The sequence below is a fragment of the Heloderma suspectum genome, chromosome 16, assembly GCF_057233095.1.
Source record: "Heloderma suspectum isolate Gila_16-S chromosome 16, 16-S_ref, whole genome shotgun sequence".
Lineage (NCBI taxonomy): Eukaryota > Metazoa > Chordata > Lepidosauria > Squamata > Helodermatidae > Heloderma > Heloderma suspectum.
This window is the reverse complement of record NC_139473.1, coordinates 22,864,931-22,888,361: the sequence shown is the minus strand read 5'-3', so window position 1 is coordinate 22,888,361 and position 23,431 is coordinate 22,864,931. Positions and strand designations below refer to the sequence as shown.

General features: G+C 47.0%; 1 protein-coding gene across 1 annotated transcript in view; it reads left to right on the top strand.

The window, feature by feature from the left end:
* Positions 1-23,431, top strand: part of FSIP2 (fibrous sheath interacting protein 2) — a 73,378-nt gene that overhangs the window by 22,305 nt on the left and 27,642 nt on the right. Inside the window, exons 16-21 of the mRNA XM_084822687.1 lie at positions 10,552-10,588; positions 12,165-12,398; positions 12,450-13,977; positions 14,026-15,786; positions 15,892-17,013; positions 17,074-19,191. Coding sequence (XP_084678813.1) covers positions 10,552-10,588; positions 12,165-12,398; positions 12,450-13,977; positions 14,026-15,786; positions 15,892-17,013; positions 17,074-19,191 — 6,800 coding nt within the window. The remainder of the gene's footprint in view (positions 1-10,551; positions 10,589-12,164; positions 12,399-12,449; positions 13,978-14,025; positions 15,787-15,891; positions 17,014-17,073; positions 19,192-23,431) is intronic.

The following is a 23,431-nucleotide window of genomic DNA, read 5'->3' as shown; positions in this document are numbered from 1 at the left end:
AGCCTTATCGTACTCCTTTCCCAGTTTTGAACCAATCGGTTGTTCCATGTCTGGCTCTTACTGTTGCTTCTTGACCCTCGTACAGGTTTCTCAGGAGACAGGTAAGGTGGTCTGGTACTCCCATCTCTTTCAGAATTTGCCACAGTTTGTTGTGATCCACACAATCAAAGGCTTTAGCGTAGTCAATGAAGCAGAAATAGATATTTTTCTGGAATTCTCTTGCTTTCTCCATGATCCAGTGAATGTTGGCGATTTGATCTCTAGTTCCTCTGCCTCTTCGAAACCCAGCTTGTACTTCTGGTAGTTCTCGGTTCGCATGCTGCTGAAGCCTAGCTTGTAGGATTTTGAGCATAACCTTGCTGGCATGTGAAATGAGCACAATTGTACGGTAGTTCGAACACTCTTTGGCATTGCCCTTCTTTGGAATTGGAATGTAAACTGATCTTTTCCAGTCATGTGGCCACTGTTGAGTGTTCCAAATTTGTTGGCATATTGAGTGCAGCACTTTAACAGCATCATCTTTAGGATTTTAAATAGCTCAGCTGGAATACTGTCATCTTCGCTAGCTTTGTTGTTAGTAATGCTTCCTAAGGCCCACTTGACTTCACTCTCGAGGATGTCCGGCTCAAGTTCAGTGACCGCACTATCATGGCTATCAGGGACATTAACATCTTTTCTGTATAGTTCTTCTGTGTATTCTTTTCACCTCTTCTTAATCTCATCTGCTTCTGTTAGGTCCCTGCCTTCTTTGTCCTTTATCATGCCCGTCTTTGCACAAAATGTTCCCTTGAGATCTCCGATTTTCTTGAAAAGATCTCTAGTCTTTCCCATTCTATTGTTTTCCTCGATTTCTTTGCATTGTTCATTTAAGAAGGCCTTCTTGTCTCTCCTTGCTATTCTTTGGAACTCTGCATTCAGTTGGATATATCTTTCCCTTTCTCCTTTGCTTTTCGCTTCCCTTCTTTCGTGAGCTACTTGTAAAGCCTCATCAGACAGCCACTCTGCTTTCTTGCATTTCTTTTTCTTTGGGATGGATTGAGTTGCTGCCTCCTGAACAGTGTTACGGACCTCTGTCCATAGTTCCTCAGGCACTCTGTCTATCAGGTCTAATCCCTGAAATCTATTGCTCACCTCCACTGTATATTCATCAGGGATATGATTTAGGTCATACCTGAATGGTTTAGTGGTTTTCCCTACATTCTTCAATTTAAGCTGAAATTTTGCAACATGCAGCTCATGATCTGAGCCACAGTCAGCTCTAGGTCTTGTTTTTACTGACTGTATGGAGCTTCTCCATCTTTGGCTGCAAAGTACATAATCAATCTGATTTCGATATTGACCATCTGGTGATGTCCATGTGTGAAGTCACCTCTTGTGCTGTTGCAAAAGAGTGTTTGTTATGATCAGCGTGTTCCCTTGGCAAAACTCTATTAGCCTTTGTCCTGCTTCATTTTGTACACCAAGGCCATGCTTGCCTGTCATCCCGGTGATTTCTTGACTTCCTACTTTAGCATTCCAATCCCCTATGATGAAGAGGACATCTTTTTTTGGTGTTAGTTCTAGAAGGTGTTGTAGGTCTTCATAGAACCGATCAACCTCAGCTTCTTCGGCATCAGTGGTTGGGGCATAGACTTGAATTACTGTGATGTTGAATGGTTTGCCTTGGATTCGTACTGAGATCATTCTATCGTTTTTGAGATTGTACCCCAGTACTGCTTTTCCCACCCTTTTGTTGACTATGAGTGCTACTCCATTTCTTCTAAGGGATTCTTGCCCACAGTAGTAGATATAATGCTCACCTGAATTAAATTCGCCCATGCCTGTCCATTTTAGTGCTCTGATTCCCAAGATGTCGATGTTCAATCTTGCCATCTCATGTTTGACCACCTCCAGCTTACCTTGAGTCATTGATCTGACATTCCAGGTTGCTAAACAATATTGTTCTTTACAGCATCGGACTTTCTTTTCACCACCAGACACATCCACAGCTGAGTGTCCTTTCGGCTTTGGCCCAGCCGCTTCACTCTTTCTGGCGCTACTTGGAAATTCCCTCTGCTCCTCCCCATTAGTATATTGGACACCTTCCGACCTGAGGGGCTCATCTCCCGGTGTCATCTCTTTTAGCCTTGTGATACGTTCCATGGGGTTTTCTTGGCAAGAATACTGGAGTGGGTTGCCATTTCCTTCTCCAGTGGACCACATTTTGTCAGAATTCTCTGCCGTGACCTGTCCGTCTTGGGTGGCCCTGCACGGCATAGCTTATGCCTTCACTGAGTTACACAAGCCGCTTTGCCACAACAAGGCAGTGAAGACATGACCTGGAAGCAAAAAAGGACACATATAGGAAGTGGAAAGAAGGCCAAGCAACAAAGGAAGAGTGCAGGCAAGTAGCACAGAATTGCAGGGATGGTGTCAGGAAGGCTAAAGCTGAGAACGAGCTGAGGTTAGCGAGGGATGCTAAAAGCAACAAAAAAGCTTTCTTCAAATACATGCATAGTAAAAGACAGAGGAAAGAAATGGTGGTTCAGCTATTAAATAAGGATGGCAAAATGATGACATATGACCAAGGAAAGGCAGAAGTGCTCAATTCCTACTTTGGCTCAGTCTTCTCCCAAAAGAGGGTCTATGACCCCCCTGCAAAGGTGACGTAGAGGCTGAAGGGGCAGGATTACAGCTTGAGATCGATAGCATATGGTCAAGGAACACCTAATGACTTTGAATGAGTTCAAATCTCCAGGGCCAGATGAACTGCACCCTACAGTAATAAAGGAACTGGCAGAAGAACTCTCAGAACCACTGTCTATTTGAGAAACTATGGAGGACAGGGGAAGTGCCAGATGACTGGAGGAGGGCTAATGTTGTTGCTATCTTCAAAAAGGGTAAAAAGGAGGAACCTGTGAACTACAGACCAGTCCGTCTGACATCAATCCCTGGGAAAATTCTAGAGCAGAGTATGAAGCAATCCATCTGTAAGCACCTTGAAAATGATGCAGTGATTACTCGAAGCCAACATGGATTTGTCAAGAACAAGTCCTGCCAGATGGCTCTGATCTCATTTTTTTTATCAAGTAACCTCCCTTGTGGACTGTGGGCATGCTGTGGACATAATATAACTTGACTTCAGCAAAGCTTTTGACGTTGCATAAATTGTTGCATAAATTGGCCTTCCTCTCTGTGACAACTTTTCCAGACACCAGGGAAATACAGAGTCTCCTTTGTGGTCTCTGTGCATCACTCATATGGGCTCTGCATGGATCCTTGATTTGGGAAACTTCTATAGCTGAGTAGTTTGGTGGGAACCCTTCCCCCACTGTCCTGGTACGCATGTCCCTTGCGGGTTTCTGCTGATTCCCTCAGTTCTCTTTCGACCGCCATTGCGTGTGCCTCCTTGGGGCGCTTCTCTCACATTCAATTTATCTGAAAGCAGTTTTTCTATAAAATCTGAGGTTTTATTCAATCTTTTCTCCTTCTATTAACGTTTTTTCCCATCTTTATTGTTATTGTTGTTATTTTTCCTTTATTTGTTGTGGCTTTCACAATCGCCCACAGGGGTGTTTGGCCTCAGAGCCCCATTTCGAAAGTGCACCCATTGCGAGGCTAAGCTGCTGCCTTGCGACAGGCATTCTCTCTGCCTGTTCTGCCTCGGAGAGGGGCACGGTATTGAGGCTTACCCTCATGGTAAACCCTTCTTGAAGCAAGCAAGAAAAAACCATTCCAACCGGCTAATGGCCGCACTTTGGAAACGGGCACTGGAATCGGTCGAGGAGCTGAAAGGTATGGGAGCCCCTCCAACCTGGTCCTCACACAGTCTGCCTGCCATGCAGCAGCCTGCCCCAGTGCTGGGGCCATCACCCCTCAATGCCATACTCCACCAAGTACACGAGACACCCCCCCCCCCCCCGGGCCGATCTTTGATGTGCGCACTGGCAAAGAGGTGAACAAAACAGACAGAACTGCCCAGAGAGCTTCGGCTATGGGGCGGTATACAAATGTAATTGATGATGATGATAAAAGCCTCTAAGCAGGTTAGTCTTTCTTCTTCAGAATCAAAAAGGAAGAAGAAAAAGACTTCGCAAAAGTCTCATGACTTTGCTCAGGATCGAGCATTGGGCTTCTCTGCCCTTTCTGACTCTGTGCTAGCATCTTGAGACCGAAAGCGGCCTTTGCAGGCCTTGTCTCCTGGTACTCCACAACGAAGCGCCTTTCTCCATCTGACTGTTGCACCCACTTCAGTCCAGGCATCTTGAGACAGACAGCGACCCTCAGCACTGGCTGCATCTCCCGCTGCACCGCCAACGCCTACAGGTCAAATGCTGTCACCCATACCAACGGTCATACCGACTGCTCCATCAAGGTTATTCCGACAGTGAATCCTACCCCGGCCAGGGAATCTGTTCCGTTCACATTTACATCAGATGGCCAGATCCTGGATCCATCTCCAATGGAACCACCCTTTTGGCCACCTCGTCAATACTGGCTGGAAGGCTATGGCACAAGTTGTGACTGGTGTCTGCAATCATTGGATTCACTGTGTTCGTTCACCCCTAGTTTTAATGAGCAGAGCTCATACCGAGAATGGTCATGATCACCATTCTCCGAGTGGGACAGACTCTCAACCTGGGACGTGTGATAATACTTGAGACCCCAGGTTTGGGTTGATCACCATCATGAGCCTTGCAGCCCATACTGACCTCACTGTCCTGAGCCTCCCTGTTGGGGAGAAAGTCGGTACTGACAACAGCCGTTGGCTACGATCGCAAGACCTCTGGACCAACAGGTCACTTCTCACACTCTGCTCCGATAGCACCTTCTGTTCAGCAGCTCCAGCCAGTGCAGCAGCAGCATGTCCTGTCTAGTTTGTTGCAGCTGCAGGCTGTATTGTTGCAGACTACCTTGCCAACTGTTCAGCTGCCGGCCACACTACGGTTCAGTGTGCAGGCCAATATCAATGATAATCAGTCTCTCTATGTCGAAGCCATGTCAGGTCCAACCAGGGGAGTCTCTGATGTCTGGGATGGGGGGTTGCCAGCTGACACCACTTCTCAGTCTCCCTGCCCCCTCTCCATCTCATTGCTGGATGCAGTCGTTGGTTCCAGCAAAGCCATATCCATGCCTGAGGATTTGTGAAAACTTCCTAACCAGATCCTGAGAATGGCGTAGGCTTTGGTCCTAAAGACTCAGCAAGTAGCCTCCACTGTACAGGATCCCATCTTTGATGCAGTGAATGCAGAATCTTTCTGACCCATGCCCATCCCTCTACTTCCTGTGTCAGAGGAGACCATTAAACAATCATGGAAAGCCCCATCTACTATGCCACCGATATCAAAGCATCTGGAAGGAATGTACCATCTGCAAGGGGCTAATACTGAGTACTTAATCAAATTCAAATCCAGCCCCAAATCTGATGGTTATAGAAGCAGTGCAGGGCAAGGCCTGTAGAACACATTCCTCCCCAATTGACAAAGAACGCAGATGACTTGATTTACTTGGGAGATTATATTCCTCTGCAGTGATGGACCTGAAGCTATCAAATTTTCAAGCGGCAATGCCTGGGTTCCAGTGCTATGAGACAAGGTTAGTTGCCTCCTTGAGCATCTTCTGGATGACAAGAAGGAGTTGGGTCACCTCTTCCAATCCAAGGCTTTAAAGCTGTCAAGACAGCAAATAAATATGTTGCACCACCAAGTCGACTGCGACTCAGAAGAGCTAGTTGGTTCCATTGCCATACGTTGTCACACTTGGTTGAGGTCGACTGGCCTCCCACAGGGGACTGGAAACTGCATCAAGGACTTACCCTTCAGTGGACAAGGGTTAGACTCACAGAATAGTGGGGTTGGAAGGGGCCTATAAGACGATGGTGTCGAACCGCCTGCTCAATGCAGGAATCCAAGTCAGAGCATCCCCAACAGATGACTATCAAGCCTCATCTTGAATGCCTCCAGTGTGGGAGAGCCCACCACCTCCCTAGGGAATGGTTCCATTGTCATACTGCTATAACAGTCAGGACATTTTTCCTGATGTTCAGCTGGAATCTGGCTTCTGTCACTTGAGCCCATTATTCCATGTCCGGTACTCTGGGATGATCGAGAAGAGATCCTGGCCTTCCTCTCTGTGACAACCTTTCAAGTACTTGAAGAGGGCTATCCTGACTCCCCTCAGTCTTCTCTTCTCAAGGCTAAACATGCCTAGTTCTTTCAGTCTCTCCCCATAGGGCTTTCCCTAATCCTCTGAACCTTTTTCAGTTTGTCTGCATCCTTCTTAAAGTGTGGTGCCCAGAATTGGACACAGTACTCCAGATGAGGCCTAACCAGTGCTGAGTAGAGGGGAACTAGTACTTCCCATGATTTGGAAGCTAGACTTCTATTAATGCAGCCCAAAATAGCATTGGCCTTTTTTGCAGCCACACCACATTGTTGGCTCATATCCAGCTTGTGATCTACAACTATTCCAAGAACCTTCTCGCTTGTTGTATTGTTGAGCCAAGTATCCCTCATCTTGTAACTGTGCATTTGGGTTCTTTTTCCTAGGTACAGAATTTATAGATAACTCCTGTACAGATAAATTTGCATTTATCCCTCTTAAATTTCATTCTGTTGTTTTCAGCCCAGGGCTCCAGTCTATCAAGATCACTTTGAATTTTGTTTCCATCTTCCAGGGTATTAGCTATCCCACCCAATTTTGTGTCCTCTGCAAATCTGATCAGCATTCCCTGCACCTCCTCCTCCAAGTCATTAATAAAAATGTTGAAGAGCACTGGGCCCAGGACTGAGCCCTGTGGTACCCCGCTCGTTACCTCTCCCCAGTTTGAGAAGCTCCCATTGATAAGCACTCTTTGAGTCCGATTCTGCAGCCAACTGTGGATCCACCGGATCGTTGTTTCATCTAGCCCACTTTGAGCTAGTTTGCTCATCAGGATATCATGGGGCACTTTGTCGAAAGCTTTGCTGAAGTCGAGGTATATTATGTCCACAGCATTCTCACAGTCCACAAGGGAGGTGACCTGATCAGAAAATGAGATCAGATTTGTCGGGCAGGATTTGTTCTTGACAAATCCATGTTGGCTTTGAGTAATCAGGGCATTGTTTTCAAGGTGCTCACAGATGGATTGCTTTATCATCTGCTCCAGAATTGTCCCAGGGATTGATGTCAGACGGACTGGTCTGTAGTTCCCAAGTTCCTCCTTTTTACCCTTTTTGAAGATAGCAACAACATTAGCCCTCCTCCAGTCATCTGGCACTTCCCCCGTCCTCCATGATTTCTCAAAGAGAATAGACAGCGGTTCTGAGAGTTCTTCTGCCAGTTCCTTTGTTATTGTAGGGTGCAGTTCATCTGGCCCTGGAGATTTGAACTCATTCAAAGTCATTAGGTGTTCCTTGACCATAGGCCTATCGATCTCAAGCTGCAATCCTGTCCCTTTCTTCAGCCTGTACTTTGCCTTTGCTGTGGGGGTCATACAGTAGACCCTCTTTCGAGAGAAGGCTGAGCCAAAGTAGGAATTGAGCACTTCTGCCTTTTCTTTGTCATCTGTTATCATTCTGCCATCCTTATTTAATAGCTGAACCACCATTTCTTTCCTCTGTCTTTTACTGTGCACGTATCTGAAGAAACCCTTTTTGTTGCTTTTAGAATCCCTCGCTATCCTCAGCTTGTTCTCAGCTCGTTCTCAGATGTCCTGACGCCATCCCTGCAATTCTGTGCTACTGCCTGTGCTCTTCCTTTGTTGCTTGGCCTTCTTTCCACTTCCTATATGTGTCCTTTTCTGTTTTCAGGTCATCTCTAAACTTTCTGTGAAGCCACATTGGCTTCTTCTGTTGTCTTCTGCCTTTTTTTCTTGTTGGAAGTGTTTGTAATTGAGCCTCTAGAAATCCCTTTTTTTAAACTCCCACTCATCTTGGACTCCTTGTCGCTTCCATGGCACCTTACTAAACATTATTCTGAGTTTATTAAAATCAGCTTTCCTAAAATCCAGTGTACACTTCCTTCCAGTGTAAAGGAAGGCTTTTGCTTCCTTTAGAACCAAGAAGTATAACATGGTGACTTTCCCCCAGAGTTCCCGTAACTGGTACTTTATCCACTAAGTCATCTCTGTTGGTTAGGATCAAGTCAAGAACAGCCGATCCTCTAGTTCCTTCCTCCACTTTCTACAGGAGGAAGTTATCTGCAACACAAGTCAGGAATTTCTTGGAGAGGCCATGTTTTGCAGAATTTGTCTCCCAACAAATATTGGGGAAATTGAAGTCCCCCATTACTACTACATCATGCTTCCTTGAAACATTGGCAGTTTGCTTTTCAAAAGTTTCATCCTCGTCTTCTCCTTGATTGGGTGGCCGGTAGTAGACTCCGACCACCAGGTTCCTTTTATTCCTTGCTCCATTTATTTTAACCCAGACGCTCTCAATGGGTTACCAAGCTCCTCCTCCTGTATTTCTGTGCAGAGATATGTATTTTTAACATATAGTGGAACTCCACCTTCCTTTCTGTTCCTTATGTTCTTTTTGAACAAGTTATATCCTTCAACTGCTGTATTCTAGTCATGGGAGTCATCCCACCAAGGCTCAGTTATACCTATCAAGTAATAATTTCCCTCCTGCATTAAGAGTTCAAGCTTGTTCTCTTTGTTTCCCATACTCTGGGCATTAGTATATAGACATCGAAGACCATGTGCTTCATAGTCTGGCTTTCTTCCTACATGTGTCTGAAGACTATTATTGGGCGCTATTAGAGCTGTTCTCTCCGTTGTGGTGCATGAGCCTTCGTCCATTGTTACTCCCATCGTTACATCTCCCTCCCCCGTAGGATTCAGTTTAAAGTCCTCCTGATGAAATCCTTCATGCTGTGGCCAAACACATTCTTCCCAGCCCTTGTGAGGTGCAACCCATCCCTTGTCAGCGGTCCATCTTCCAGGAAGTATAGCCTGTGGTCCCAGAATCCAAACCTCTCTCGTTGGCACCATCTTCGTAGCCAGTCATTCACCCAGAGTATTTTTCTTTCCCTTTCCATCCCTCTTCTAACTACTGGAAGGATGGATGAGAAAACTATCTGGGCCCCAAAGTTCTTGAGTTTCCTTCCCAAAACTTCAAAGTCTGACGTGATTTCTTTGTCGCTCTGCTTGGCAGTATCATTTGTTCCCACATGGATGAGAAGAAAGTGATACCTGTCAGTGGGCTTTAGAAATACAGGCAACCTTTCAGTCACATCTCTAAATCCGTCCCCCTGGGCGACAACATACCTGGCGAGTCCACGGGTCTTTGCGACATACTTGGTTTCGATCCCACGCAGCAAGGAGTCTCCCACTACTACTACTCTTCTTCTTGTTGTAGGCCTGGGTTTCATCGCCTCTGCTTGACTGGCCTTCAGCCTCTTGCTCGCTGTCATGCAGGGTCTCCTGTGATTCTTCCTCTGCAGGCTGTCCTCCAGTCTCATCCTCAAGTACCTGGAATCGGTTCCATAGTTCCACTGCTTCCACAGGTGCAGAGTGGCTTCTAGTTCTCCTGCTCCCAACTGTCACCCTTTTCCAAGGAGAATCCTCTACTTCATTTTTCCTCGCCTCAGCGTTTTCTTCTTCTGCCTCAGCTTCCTGCTGCTCTTCTGGCTTCTGTACTTCGCTTTGCTGCTGTAGGTCCCCCATTCTGTCCAAGAACTCTTCGTGTTCTCTTATTCCCTGGAAGGTCGCCACTCGCCACTCCAGTCCTCTTACTTTTTCTTCCAGCAGCGTGATCAACTTGCACTTGTTGCAGGTGTAGGCCATGTTGATCTCAGGCAAGAAAACAAACACGGCAGAGACCTTGCAGGTCACCACCACTGGAGAGTCTTTTCCTTCCATAGCCTCTATTCCCTTTATGTTTCTAGCTTTCTGACTGTAGTGGAGTAGCCTGTGCTTTGTCCTCTATTCACTGGAGGTTAACAACAGAGTCCCACTGGTATAGAAATGTGTGTTACAATGAATTTTTTAAAAAATTGTTAGGGACCTTCCCTGCCAAACTCCTGTTTGCTCTCCCTCTTCGCTTGCTCTGATCGCTCTCCGTCTGGGAGCTTGCTTGGTTGTACAGGGGCTATACAACCCTGCTTGCATAGCCCCTAGACCAGCTGGGACAGCTTCCTCTGCTCTGCTCAGTTAGGAGTCAGTTTGACACCTTCTACCTTTGTTCGTCAGGACAGATTGGATGTTTGGGCTAGAGCTGACTATGCTTTTGGTTGTGCCGTCCTTTCCTCTGTGTTGTAATAGGACACCGACCCACTACCTTGTAAGTAGGGATGGGCCATTTTGCAGCTTGGCGAGGGATCAGGGATCCCTGTGCTTGTCCAGCTCAGGGCGTGCTGAGTCGAGCAAGTGCAGGGATTCACAAACTGGTGTCAAGGGGGCCGAGCCGGTGATTTCTCACAGGGCCTGAAGCCTCAGCCAGGTGCCCGTGACATTCCTACTTGTACGTCAGCTTGCTACTCGCCCATATGTGTGATGCACAGATGTTCGCTCAAAGAACTACAGCTACAGGTAGCAACCTGTCTTTTGCTCCAATCTTCAACTACTTTTCTTTTCTTTTCTGCTCTCAGAGACCAGTCGGCGATTCGAGACAGCCTAAAAGGAAAAGTAGGTCACTCCATTAACAGTTGATGCATTTTGAGGTTACCATGCACTCGAGCTCATCCAGTCTAGCCCCATAAGGGTACTTTGGAACTCCGTATCATGAAGGGTGTAAGGAGATGAGACACAGGAGATCCATTTTTCCAGTTGAACCCCACCCCCACTAAAGCTGACCTGAAAGGGAGAGAAATATAGGCATGAAATGGGTACCTGTATGTTTTCTCTTCCAGCTAATAGCAGCTGGAGGTCAGGGATTTTGACTGGGAAAACATTGCAAGGGAAAGTATTAAATACTCCCAGTTGTTCCACTCCAGTCAAATTCAGAGCCCATCCCCCTTGGCCTGCTACTAACAAAAATGTTGGGAGATCTGATTATTTTTATTATTTATTATTTGTATTTATGACATGTATAAAACAAGCTCTCTACTCATTGAACAATTGAAAACATCACAGATCTCCTGCATTTTGACTTGTTTGGTCTTCACTGATGTAGAACTAGTGAGCCAGCTAGTGTGATAGTGTTTCTGAAGAATAATCACAGGGAGTCCAAAATATGTGAACCGAAACTCAGTTATTCTTCAAAATTCACACTTCTCTGAATTTTGCAATGGAGTTCTCCAATAAAAAAATGTGTACAAAAATTAATATATTAGGGAAAATGGTGTTAAAGATGCATGATATTGGGAAAATTGTTTGCAAAACAAAAATGCACACACAAATGCAGGCATTAGGAGGCATGTGCCCAAAAATGCTTATACATTTTTATGTGAAATTTTAAAGATTCTCAAAATTTTGGATGAAATGAGTATAAGACAGGAGAAATTCTCAAAGTTTGAGGCAAACCAAGCTTAAAATTGGGGAAACGCAAACTGAGAGAAACTGGAATGAACAGATCTGTCCATCCCTGCACATACCCCCTGTCATGTTCCTTTGTCCTCCCCCTTTGCAATCAACACCCTCCAGGAAACAAGGCTTCCTGCTCCCTACTTCATTAGTTAATGACCAGGTTCCTTACAAATGCAGATTCTAGGAAACTCTCAAACTGCAATGAAACAGCTACTCCACACATCCATGAATATCAATAGAGGAGCTGAAGTGGAAGTTACAGAAGTTGCCAGCAATCTGGGCTAGAAATTCTCGGCCAGACTAGCTTCACAGGGATGCCCCTCTCTTAGGGCGGCTCCCTCCTATGTTGGCTATCACGAGTGGCTAACCGGGTGGAGCATCTGAGCTCTGCCTCCCGCTTTTCCTGCTTCGCTCTGTGACGGACCCTGGCATCCCTCACGTCACACCCCTCGCTCTCCTCCTCCCCCCAAACCTGGAACCTCATGGTGGAAGAAAGTGGGAGCTGTTCAGGCTGAGCCATCTGTGTGTCAAGGTCTGCCTTGCCGTATCTGAGCTCACTAGGGAGGGAGCCTCCCCCTGTTTTGGCTGTTCCCATTCTGAATCCAAGCTGCTAGACATCTCCATGCACTAAGATTCATTCCTGACACCCCCTTCCTAAACGGCGTGCCTGAGTTAGAGTCCTTTGGGTGCCCATTGCAGGTGAGCGACACTATTTCTCCTCCCATTTCTGCTAAAGGTCTCCGCTTCTGAACTGAACAGCATTGTTCAAAACATCATGACCTGGGTGGTGTCTGCCGTCACCAGCATCCTCTACCCGGCCCTAACGAAGTTTGAAGAGCGGGTCAGGACGAGAGTGTACACCATCTCAGAGGAGTCGGTGCTGTCCTCAGACAACTCTAGCAGCTGCAGCAGCTGCAACGAAGACCTCTATGGAGCCTACAGGGACCTCCTGTCCTCATCTGCCAGGAAGGTCAGCTTTACCGACACCAGCATCAAACCCACCACCAGCTCTCCAAGTGAGTTCCACACCACCAGCGGGAAGCCCACATCCTTGCTCTCCTCGAAGTCTTCCTACACCTCCTTCACCAAGAGTACCCACATGTCTGTGGACACAGACTTCTTCAAAGGGAAATTCAAGAGAGGGAAAACGGCCATATTTTTGTCTCCATCCAAGCACAGTGGACTTCTGTCTACCACGACAAGCATGAGGAGCTCCAAATCAGACAGCCATATCTTTCAGATGCAAAAGGCTCCCCTTGAGGCCCCGGAGAAAATGGCTACTTCATACCACAGCAAACGCAAGTACATGATGCCAAGGGGGCCCTTTTCCAAAGCAGATACCACCAATACCACCACCACTGACACGGAAGGTGTGCCCTTCGCTGGGGGGGAACACAAACCCCCACATGGTTCAGCAGACCAAAGAGAGGCCATTGACTTGAAAGACCTGAAGAGCATTTTTGCTGACCTGAAGTCTCCTCTCACCAAAGTTACATCAGTTATCCTCGACGACATTTTCAAGAGGATCTTAGGTGACCTGGGCTTCACAGCGTGCTCGGTCTCCATTTCTGTGGGGGTCCTTCTCGAATCCATCTCTGAAAGCCTCTTGGGCAGCCATCCCGCCGGTGCGCCTGATGCCGATTCAGTCTCGAGGATCGCCAGCTTTGTAGCCAACGACCTTGTTGAAAACGTGCTCAGTAAGCTGCACTCTGTGGCCCAGAAGAAATACATTGAAACCGTCTCCAGAGATGACTTTGCCGCAGAGTGCAAAGCGCGGTGCATCGTGGCCGCTGGGAAGCATGCCTTTCCTGTCCCGTCCTTCTGGAGGGCCCTGATGCCCCTGTCGCTTGAGTCCATTTACAGAATTGCTGAGGAGATCATTCAGCTTATCATTGATAAACTGCAGGCATTTTCTACTTTGAGCCAAACAAAAGTGTCCCAGTTTGAACTGTGTGCCAAAATAAAAGCCATCGGCATTCCTCTTGAGCAGCTTTATGCAGCAATCCCACCACATACTGCAGAATCTGAAGCAGCCAATGCAATTGTAAAGGACACAATCCGTAAGATAGTTTCCAAAACAGTTGCTTCTTCAGAAACAAACATCCTCCAGTATGTGGAAGAGATGATTGGCAGCATCCTAAGCTACATCCAGAGGCAAATGAGCCCCGAAGGAACCTTTCCCACAAGAGAGAGCTCCATTCTCCTTCAGCTCATTAATGATGTGTTCAATGATTTAAGTACAGAAAAACTCCAGGGCGTTTCTCCGATGGCAAAACCCAGAGCCAGTCCCCAAATGCAAGGGGGTTTTCCTAGTCATGAAATCTCTACTGCCCCTGAGACAAGAGCGACAACGGTGACGACACACTTCACAGCTGACAAAAAGATGAGAAAACTATTTCCTCCTGTTAATGTCCCCGGAATGGTAATTTATTCTGAAACAGAAATCGAGGAAAAAGAGAAAATGGAAGCTGATGGAACTTTATCATCAGTTAACAAGGAACGGAAAGTATTGGTCACGGAAGAGGCTGAAGATAAAGTTAGATATGAAAGTTTTGGCCTTGAATCTCAGCAGAGGAGCCGGCCTCACCCTACATCAGCTCTGCAAGGTGACCACGAATTTCTGGGCCAAGATGGGAAGACAGAACCAAAAGATTTAGGGAAGACGGAAAGCTGTTTGGAAAATCTTGTGCAAGATGCAATCTTTGGTTCCCTTGAAGCTCAGCAGACCACAGCTTGTGAGTGGACTTTAGAGCAGGCCCTGAAGAAAATAGAAGAAGATTTTAAGGATGAACAAAAATCTCCCATTGTCCAACTTGTGCAGAATCTCTTGAATGAAATGTTCCGGCATGTTTGGGCTGAGCAACCAGTTTGGCCTCCGAAGACTCCTGCTTCATCTTTTGCCCATGTGAGCATCAACAGACAGCAGGCAGATGAGCAGCCTGCCTCCAAAGGACAACCAGAGTTCAGCAGCCAGGCTCCCGTCTCCGATTCAGATGTCCACGCGCTTGCAGGAGATCTGGTGAAAACAGCCTTCCAGAAGATCTCCCGGGCTACCCAAACAGATTTGCAGGGCATCAGAAGCAGGCATTCTAGCCTGGTTATCACCGATATTCTCCCTCTTAATATGCCTGCTGAGTCTGCGAAAGGCCTACCGGCTGTGCATTTCAGAGACCCAGAGATGTCCTTTGAGTCAGGACCCCTGCATGAGGGAACACAGACCCCCACAAATGTCACGCAAGATCTAGCCAAGACCAACCAGCCTGAAAACAACCTTCCATCATCCAAATCAGCCCTCACGAATGACCTTGTGCAAACTTTTATAGCAAAGCTGGAGTGTTTTGTCACCTCCAAAGTAGAATCTCAGCTGTGTTTGGATGTGCAAAACCTAAAAACATCAATCAGTTCAGACTTTTCTTCTGCCATTCAGCAGGAACTCAAGCGAATACTGGCAAATCAGCACTCCTTAGAAGACATTTTTAACTCCTACAATAATTCCATTTTAGCTGAAAAGGAAAAAACGGAACAGGCACTGCCCTTGTCTAACTTGAACTTAAAATCGTACGCACAGGAAGTGGCCAAGATGATGTTAAAAAGTCTAAAGCATGGGTTAGATAAGGAAATGGAGAACATTTCAACGCCCCCTGTTATATTCTCTGAAAGCATAGCTGCTAGTCAGATTGTCAACATGGTTTTAACTATTTTTGTTCCTCATGAAAACCTCTCTGAATCACAATGTCCCTCATCACGGAAACAGAGTGTGCTGGAGAAACTTTTCAGGAAAAACCCTGCCTACAAAAAAGATCTTCAGTTCCAAATCCAGAACACAGTCGAAACCTTTTTAAATGAAATCTACCAGACCATAATGTTAGAGGTGGACAGTTCTCCACGGGAGAACCTGCACACGCCTGGGGTGGGGGAAGTCCGAGTTCCTAAAGCAGCAGCTGACAACACCAAAAAAACCCTTTCCAGACCAGCTGTGGCAAAGTCTGATGTTTCTCTGGTTTCCTGCGACTTAGTGGATATTGTGTTGGAAGACTTGAGCTCTGGTCTTGCGGCCGGCCTGAATCTGAAGGGGCCACTCTCGGCCCGACTCCAGTCTCTCCTCTACAATCTCATTCAGAGCACAGTTGAGCCTCTAGCACAGCTGACCTGCCGAGGGGCCAAGGCTGGGCACAAGAGCCACTTCCCAGACTTCCCGGGCCTGTCGAAAGCTGAAAAAAGCAGGAAAATGGGCGAATTTGGTACTAAACGGCTTCCAGATTTAAAGGACTTTTCCCCTGAAGGCATCACAAAATACGTAGTTGATAACATTTTCCTCAGACTGGAAATGTTTGCAGAAGAGAAACTGGAAACAGAACTGGCACTTGCTGCTCAGCGGGAAAAGGAGTGCCAGCTGGAAGGTGGATGCACCGGACCAACTCACAGACTGGGCCAGGATCAGTCAAAGGTTCATGGGCAAAGCGCTGCAGAAGTCAAGGCAGGCAGTTACCGTGACAAAGCAAAAGTAGTTGTTCAAGACTCCCAATCCAATTTAAGGCTCTGCGCTGAAAAACTGACTTGCACCATTCTGAAAATCATCCAGAAAGATCTGGAACGGGAGATGCTCTCTTGTCAAAATATCCTCCCCTATGAAGAGAATGCCTCTGCAAATGAAATTGTGAATGATCTCCTCAAAATTTTATCTGTCCAAATAGCTTTAACGGAAAATGAGGTTCAGAAAAGGGTTCTGAAAAGGATTTTTCGGAGGCAGCCAACGGGCCAGAAGGGTGGCTGCCCACTGCGAGCCAGAGTGGAAGACATTCTCAACCAGGTGACCCAGAGGGTCATGGGTGATCTGGGGCATTTGCCCTCTTTTAACAATGAATCCATATTTCTCAGTTCCGAATCTAAGTCCTCGTCCTGTAACGGAGTGATGGAGACCGTCTCTCAGGCAAACTCTGGCATCATTGCTGGTGACATTGTGGACGGTGTGCTTCATAAGATGTACTCGGTCATTGTGGGTACACTGTTCAGCTCCAGTGGATCCAAGTCAGAAATGGACAGTTGGAGCAGCAATAAGTTGTCCACTGAGGCACCTTGTCTCATGGGGAAACCGGACCTCCAAAAGATGACTTGGACACTGTCTCAACTCCAGCCCCCACCAAGGTCCTTGGGGGAGGAATTGGTCCAAAGCATTTTGAATAAGATTGCCTGTTTTGCTGCATCTAATTTGGAAGAGGTCCTTCCGTTATCAATGCAGCAGAAACGGAGACCGCACTCATTGTTTCAGTATGAGATTCAAGGGGTGGATGACACTATGGGCCGGCCGAGAGCATTCTCAGAGGATTCTGAAAGCTCACTCATGAGGGTCAATTTGTCCAAGTCTGACTTGACGGTGTACGCCAAAGATGTGGTAAGTAAAGTTTTGGGAGCCATCATCGATGACTTTAAAATGGAAGATTATCGCAGAACAATTTTGCGGGTCAATACCTTATCATCTGAGCAGATCTCCATTGCAAGTGACCTGGTCCATTCTGTGGTGCACGACCTCCACACGGATGACATACAGATTTCTCACTTGCACAAACACACGTCCTTGAAATATGGCAAAATGGATGGCCTTCCTTCAACCCAAATGTACTTCCAGTTTGAATTATCAACAAAAGATGCCCGGGGGAAACCCAAAGGTCTTTTTTATGAAGATTTCTCATCCTACCTCAAGCAAGTTCTTCCGAGGGAAGGCGTTTTAAGAGAAATATTTGAACAGCAGCCACTGACAGATGCAACCATCAACGAAAGCCTAAAAATGCTGCAAGTGGCAGAGAGCATTGTCAGTGAGGTTTTCATGAGAACGCGAGACCTGGAGGCATCTGTTTGCATTCTGAAGAAGACTCCAGGGGAGCTCAGTGAGAGATTATTCTGCTACGGCTTTAAAAAAGCCGAAGCTCCTGGACTTTTTCATAGCGACTCCCAGGCAGAGATTGGCTCAGTTGCAAGAGATATCGTGGCAAGCGTATTTGAAAATGTGCATAAATGTTTAGTGTGCAGTGTTCCTGCCACGCATGAAAAGGATGCTTTTCTGGGAAGGAAAGACCGGGCTGTACCCAAAGGATCGGGAAGAATTCTCAAGCACCGCTTCACCCAGCCCGAATTTCCTTTTTACAATGTTTCACTGAAAAGTGCCATGGACACAATTGACAAAATAGCCAAAGAAACGGTTGAATGTGTGGTCCTCATGCTAGAGACCTTTGTGGCTCGGCATTTCAGACGGGACTTCAAATGTAATTTTTTGGAAATCGTGAAATTCCCATTGGAAAGCATCTCTTTTGCACAACTGACAAGATCTTTGGATTCCCTCTTGACCCAGGTAGGAAACGTGGCAGAAACCACTGTAGAATCATTTAGAAATAAGGTGCAGGGAGCTGCAGGTAAAGAAGTGTTGCCAACTTTGGGATCAACCCACAACTTCCTGGACTTTTCCAAGTTGGGCAGTGCCATCACCAGGGAGTGTATTGAAACCGCGATTCAGCAGGTGCAAATGCTCCACTCCGAACTGAATGTGTATGCCAACAATGCTGTCAGCGGCATCCTTGAAATTATCAAGCACACCCTGGACAGGGAGCTGATCCAGAAGGAAGCCACTCTGTTTAGCAGCTCTTCCGAAAGTCTTGTGCTGAGCGAGACCATTAGCGTCATGCTGGATCGCTGCAACGAGAGCCTTACCGAGATAACGTCCGAATTAATGGTGGAGAACCTCCAGCTAGAAATGTCAGGGCGAGCCTTTGCAAAGGACAAAAGCCTGACTCGGGATCCGGTGGCATCACCAGAGGTTAAAACAACTTCTAAGAGGTACAGAAGGGTAGACCTGAGGGATAGCTTCCCCCCCATCAATGTCCCCGGGATGGTGATCTGCTCAGAGGAGGAGACAGAAGTGCAGGAGGAAACATCGTCTAAATTCCCTTCTGTTTTTAAGTACTCCGAGTGGGACTTCCACATGGCACCAGAAAGATACAAAGGCATGCCCTGCAGCACATTGCCTCCCAGGTCAAGGCCTCCCGCAAGACGTAGACCGAACAGGGATTCAAATAAATTCAGGCTTGATTTTCTGGAGGACGATTGGCTTCCCAGGCAAAGCTCTATTCCCGAGGGAAGCATTTTGGAAAAGCTATTTAAGAAAACAGCAGAATCTGAAGCGATCCCCAGACTAACTGGAACAGGGCCCCTGAGAAAGACAGGCCTCCTCCACCACCACCACGAGCCCTTCACAAGGGGTCCTCCCTTGGCGATCCCAGAAAGCATCTGCTATTCTGCCATCTGCCCTCTGAAGCTTGGACACACGGCCGAAACAATTGTCAACGCTCTCCTCTGTGAGTTTGGACTTGAGAACGAGCCCGTGGCACAAGCCGGCTGCCATGAGAGGTTCAAGCCACATCTTTCCCCACTGATGGGGAAACCTCACCTGGGCACCTCGGGCTCCTTGGCGTTTGCAGGACCCAAGCAGACAAGGTACAGCTTGCTCAGCCGGTGGGAGGGAAGGCTGAGTGATTCCAGTGAGAGGACCAACACAATGACTGAGGAGAGCGGTCTCCTCGCGCGGGAAAGGAGCAGCTTGCTTTCCAAGTGGGAGAGCAAGCAGTACATCTTCAAGTGCAAGAGTCCCGAGTTCCACAAAGACCTGGAGCTGCTAGCTTGCTCGCACGTCCCGGACCCCTGTGAGATCCAGCTGCTAGCCAACCACATTGTACTGAGCGTCATCAAGGAGCTGATTGTCTTCCAGGCCAGAGGTGAGGAGCCAGAGGGCTTTGTGGGGGCTCATGTCAAATGGGCTGGGCAACAGCTGTTCCACTAGAGCAGGGGGAGTGAACCTCTTTCAGCCGGAGGGCTGCATCCCATCTTGGAGAAGCTCTCAGGGGCCACATTCCAGGGGTGGGCGGGGCTGAAGGCAATGGCATGTTTAGCGTAAAGCTCTTCCTGCCAGGTGCTCAGCCTGAGGAGGGGCGTTTCAACCTTTTAGAATGGAGCAAATCTGCACAAAAGCTGGGAAACCACCCAATGATTGGTGGTTGGGGGAAAGCAGGGCAGGGGGCAGGGGAAGGGGGCATGGTCAACTGGGAACCCCCGGAAAAGCAGGTTTCACCCTTAGGCCTGAGTTTCCTCACACCTGCACTAGAGTGCAAATGCAACTGATGTCAACCACAACAAGAAAATTTGGTCCAAATTTTGGTCCACCCATTTCTAACACATGCAAACAAACAAAAAACAAGAGGTGATGCTCAAAGGGTGCTCAAGAAAATTGTGTTGCTTAATCACAAATGCATTCCAGTGTTCCATTACTATTATGCCAACAGCATTTTGTGAGGGCAAAGACAAAGAAACTCTTCTCTTTCGGTAGATTGAGTTTCTACAGCCTCTGATGGAGTATTTAGGATGAGTAAGTGTGTGTGTGTGTGTGTGTGTGTGTGTGTGCATGTATAAACACACATGTGCTACTTTGAAATATTAAAAATAATAGCAGACTGCCTGCTAGAAGCAGGTGGGAAAAGCGAAGAGCTGATCGTGCCTTTGGTTCACCTGAAATGTGGGCATGGCAAATGGTGAAACAAGGTTTGTATGGTTCGTACCATGGGCGAAAGAACAGGCATGATGGCTCTTCAGAAAGTTGCATCTGTCTTCATGCTTAGGAAGATAGACTCTTGCTTACTTTGCAATCCTTCTTTTCCCTTCCATATGAGAGTTGCTGGATATGAAGGTAACCTTTTCCTAAATCTGATTAGTGAACAGGGAAAGGCATGTTCCCATGCTTTTTGGGGGGGTGGTCTGTTTCACACCATGTTATGTACAACCTGGCCAGAGTCAGTTGCCCCTCCTCAAGTATCGTGGGTACATAGCAACACGGGAAGTTGCCTTGTACCAAGTCAGACTCTGGGTCCTTTAGCCCAGTATCGTCGACACCAACTGGCAGCAGCAGCTCTCCAGGGTTTCAGGCAGGCATTTTTCCTTAACCATGCCTGAAGAAGCTGCCATGGATTGAACTTGGGACCTTCTACAGGGCTTTGAACTGAATCCTGCAGGGGAGGGAGATGCAAAGTTGGGGGTAACAACAGACGAAGGCTCATGCACTGCAACGGAGAGAACAGCTCTGATGGCGCCCAATAATAGTCTTCAGACACATGTAGGGAGAAAGCCAGACCATGAAGCACGTGGTCTTCGATGTCTATATACTAATGCCCAGAGTATGGGAAACAAACAGAACGAACTTGAACTCTTAATACAGGAGGGAAATTATGACTTGATAGGTATAACTGAGACTTGGTGGGATGACTCTCATGACTGGAATACAGCAGTTGAAGGATATAACTTGTTCAAAAAGAACAGGAGGAACAGAAAGGGAGGTGGGGTTGAAGTGTATGTGAAAAATACATATCTCTGCACAGAAATACAGGAGGAGGAGCTTGGTAGCCCCATCGAGAGCATCTGGATTGAAATAAGTGGAGCAAAGAATAAAAGGAACCTGGTGGTCGGAGTCTACTACCGGCCACCCAATGAAGGAGAAGATGGGGATGAAACTTTTGAAAAGCAAAGAGCCAATGTTTTAAGGAAGCATGATGTAGTAGTAATGGGGGACTTCAATTTCCCCAATATTTGTTGGGAGACAATTTCTGCAAAACATGGCCCCTCCAGGAAATTCCTGACTTGTGTGGTAGATAACGTCCTCCTACAGAAAGTAGAGGAAGAAACTAGAGGATCAGTTATCCTTGACTTGATCCTAACCAACAGAGATGACTTAGTGGATCAAGTAGCAGTTACAGGAACTCTGGGGGAAAGCGACCATGTTGCACTTGAATTCTTGGTTCTAAGGAAAGCAAAAGCCGAGTGTAGTCAAACGCGTACCCTGGATTTGAGGAAAGCTGATTTTAATCAACAGAACAATGATAAGGAAGGTCCCATGGCAAGCGACGCTAACGAGAAAAGGAGTCCAAGATGGGTGGGAACTTTTAAAAAAGGAAATTCTCAAGTCACAATCCAAACAATTCCAACAAGAAGAAAAGGTGGAAGACAACAGAAGAAGCCAATGTGGCTTCACAAAAAGCTTAGAGATGACCTGAAAACAGAAAAGGACACATATAGGAAGTGGAAAGAAGGCCAAGTAACAAAGGAAGAGTACAGGCAGGTAGCACAGAATTGCAGGGATGGCGTCAGGAAGGCTAAAGCTGAGAACGAGCTGAGGTTAGCGAGGGAGGCTAAAAAGAACAAAAGGCTTTCTTCGGCTACATGCATAGTAAAAAGCAGAGGAAAGAAATGGTTGTTCAGCTATTAAATAAGGATGGCAAAACGATAACAGATGACAAAGAAAAGGCAGAGGTGCTCAATTCCTACTTTGGCTCAGTCTTCTCCCAAAAGAGGGTCTATGACCCCCCTGGCAAAGGCGAAGTACAGGCTGAAGGGGCAGGATTGCAGCTTGAGATCGATAGGCATATGGTCAAGGAACACCTAATGACTTTGAATGAGTTCAAATCTCCAGGGCCAGATGAACTGCACCCTAGAGTAATAAAGGAACTGGCAGAAGAACTCTCAGAACCACTGTCCATTATCTTGGAGAAATCATGGAGGACGGGGGAAGTGCCAGATGACTGGAGGAGGACTAATGTTGTTGCTATCTTCAAAAAGGGCAAAAAGGAGGAACCTGGGAACTACAGACCAGTCCGTCTGACATCAATCCCTGGGACAATTCTGGAGCAGATGATAAAGCAATCCATCTGGAAGCACCTTGAAAACAATGCAGTGATGACTTGAAGCCAACATGGATTTGTCAAAAACAAGTCCTGCCCGACAAATCTGATCTCATTTTTTGATCTCCCTTGTGGACTGTGGGAATGCTGTAGACATCATATACCTCGACTTCAGCAAAGCTTTCGACAAAGTGCCCCATGATATCCTGATGAGCAAACTAGCTCAAAGTGGGCTAGATGAAACAATGATCCGGTGGATCCACAGTTGGCTACAGAATCGGACTCAAAGAGTGCTTATCAATGGGAGCTTCTCAAACTGGGGAGAGGTAACGAGTGGGGTACCGCAGGGCTCAGTCCTGGGCCCAGGGCTCTTCAACATTTTTATTAATGACTTGGAGGAGGAGGTGCAGGGAATGCTGATCACATTTGCAGGTGACACCAAATTGGGCGGGATAGCTAATACTTTGGAAGACGGAAACAAAATTCAAAGTGATCTGGATAGACTGGAGCGCTGGGCAGAAAATAACTGACATTTAATAGGGATCAGTGCCAAGTTCTGCACCTAGGAAAAAGAAACCAAATGCACAGTTACAAGATGGGGGATACTTGGCTCAACCACACTACAAGCGAGAAGGATCTTGGAATTGTTGTCGATCACAAGCTGAATATGAGCCAACAATGGGATGTGGCTGCAAAAAAGGCAAATGCTCTTTTGGGCTGCATTCATAGAAGCATAGCTTCCAAATCCTGTGAAGTGGTAGTTCCCCTCTACTCCGCACTGGTTAGGCCTCATCTGGAGTACTGTGTCCAGTTCTGGGCACCACACTTTAAGAAGGATGCAGACCAACTGGAGAGGGTTCAGAGGAGGGCAACAAAGATGATCAGGGGACTGGAAACAAAGCCCTATGAAGAGAGACTGAAAGAACTGGGCATGTTTTGCCTTGAGAAGAGAAGACTGAGGGGAGATAGGATAGCGCTCTTCAAGCACTTGAAAGGTTGTCACAGAGAAGAAGGCCAGGATCTCTTCTTGATCATCCCAGAGTGCAGGACACGGAATAATGGACTCAAGTGACAGGAAGCCAGATTCCGGCTGAACTTCAGGAAAAACTTCCTGACTGTTAGAGCAATACGACAATGGAACCAATGACCTGGGGAGGTGGTGGGCTCTCCCACACTGGAGGCGTTCAAGATGAGGCTGGACAGCCATCTGTCAGGGATGCTCTGACTTGGATTCCTGCATTGAGCAGGGGGTTGGACTCGATGGCCTTGTAGGCCCCTTCCAACCCTACTATTC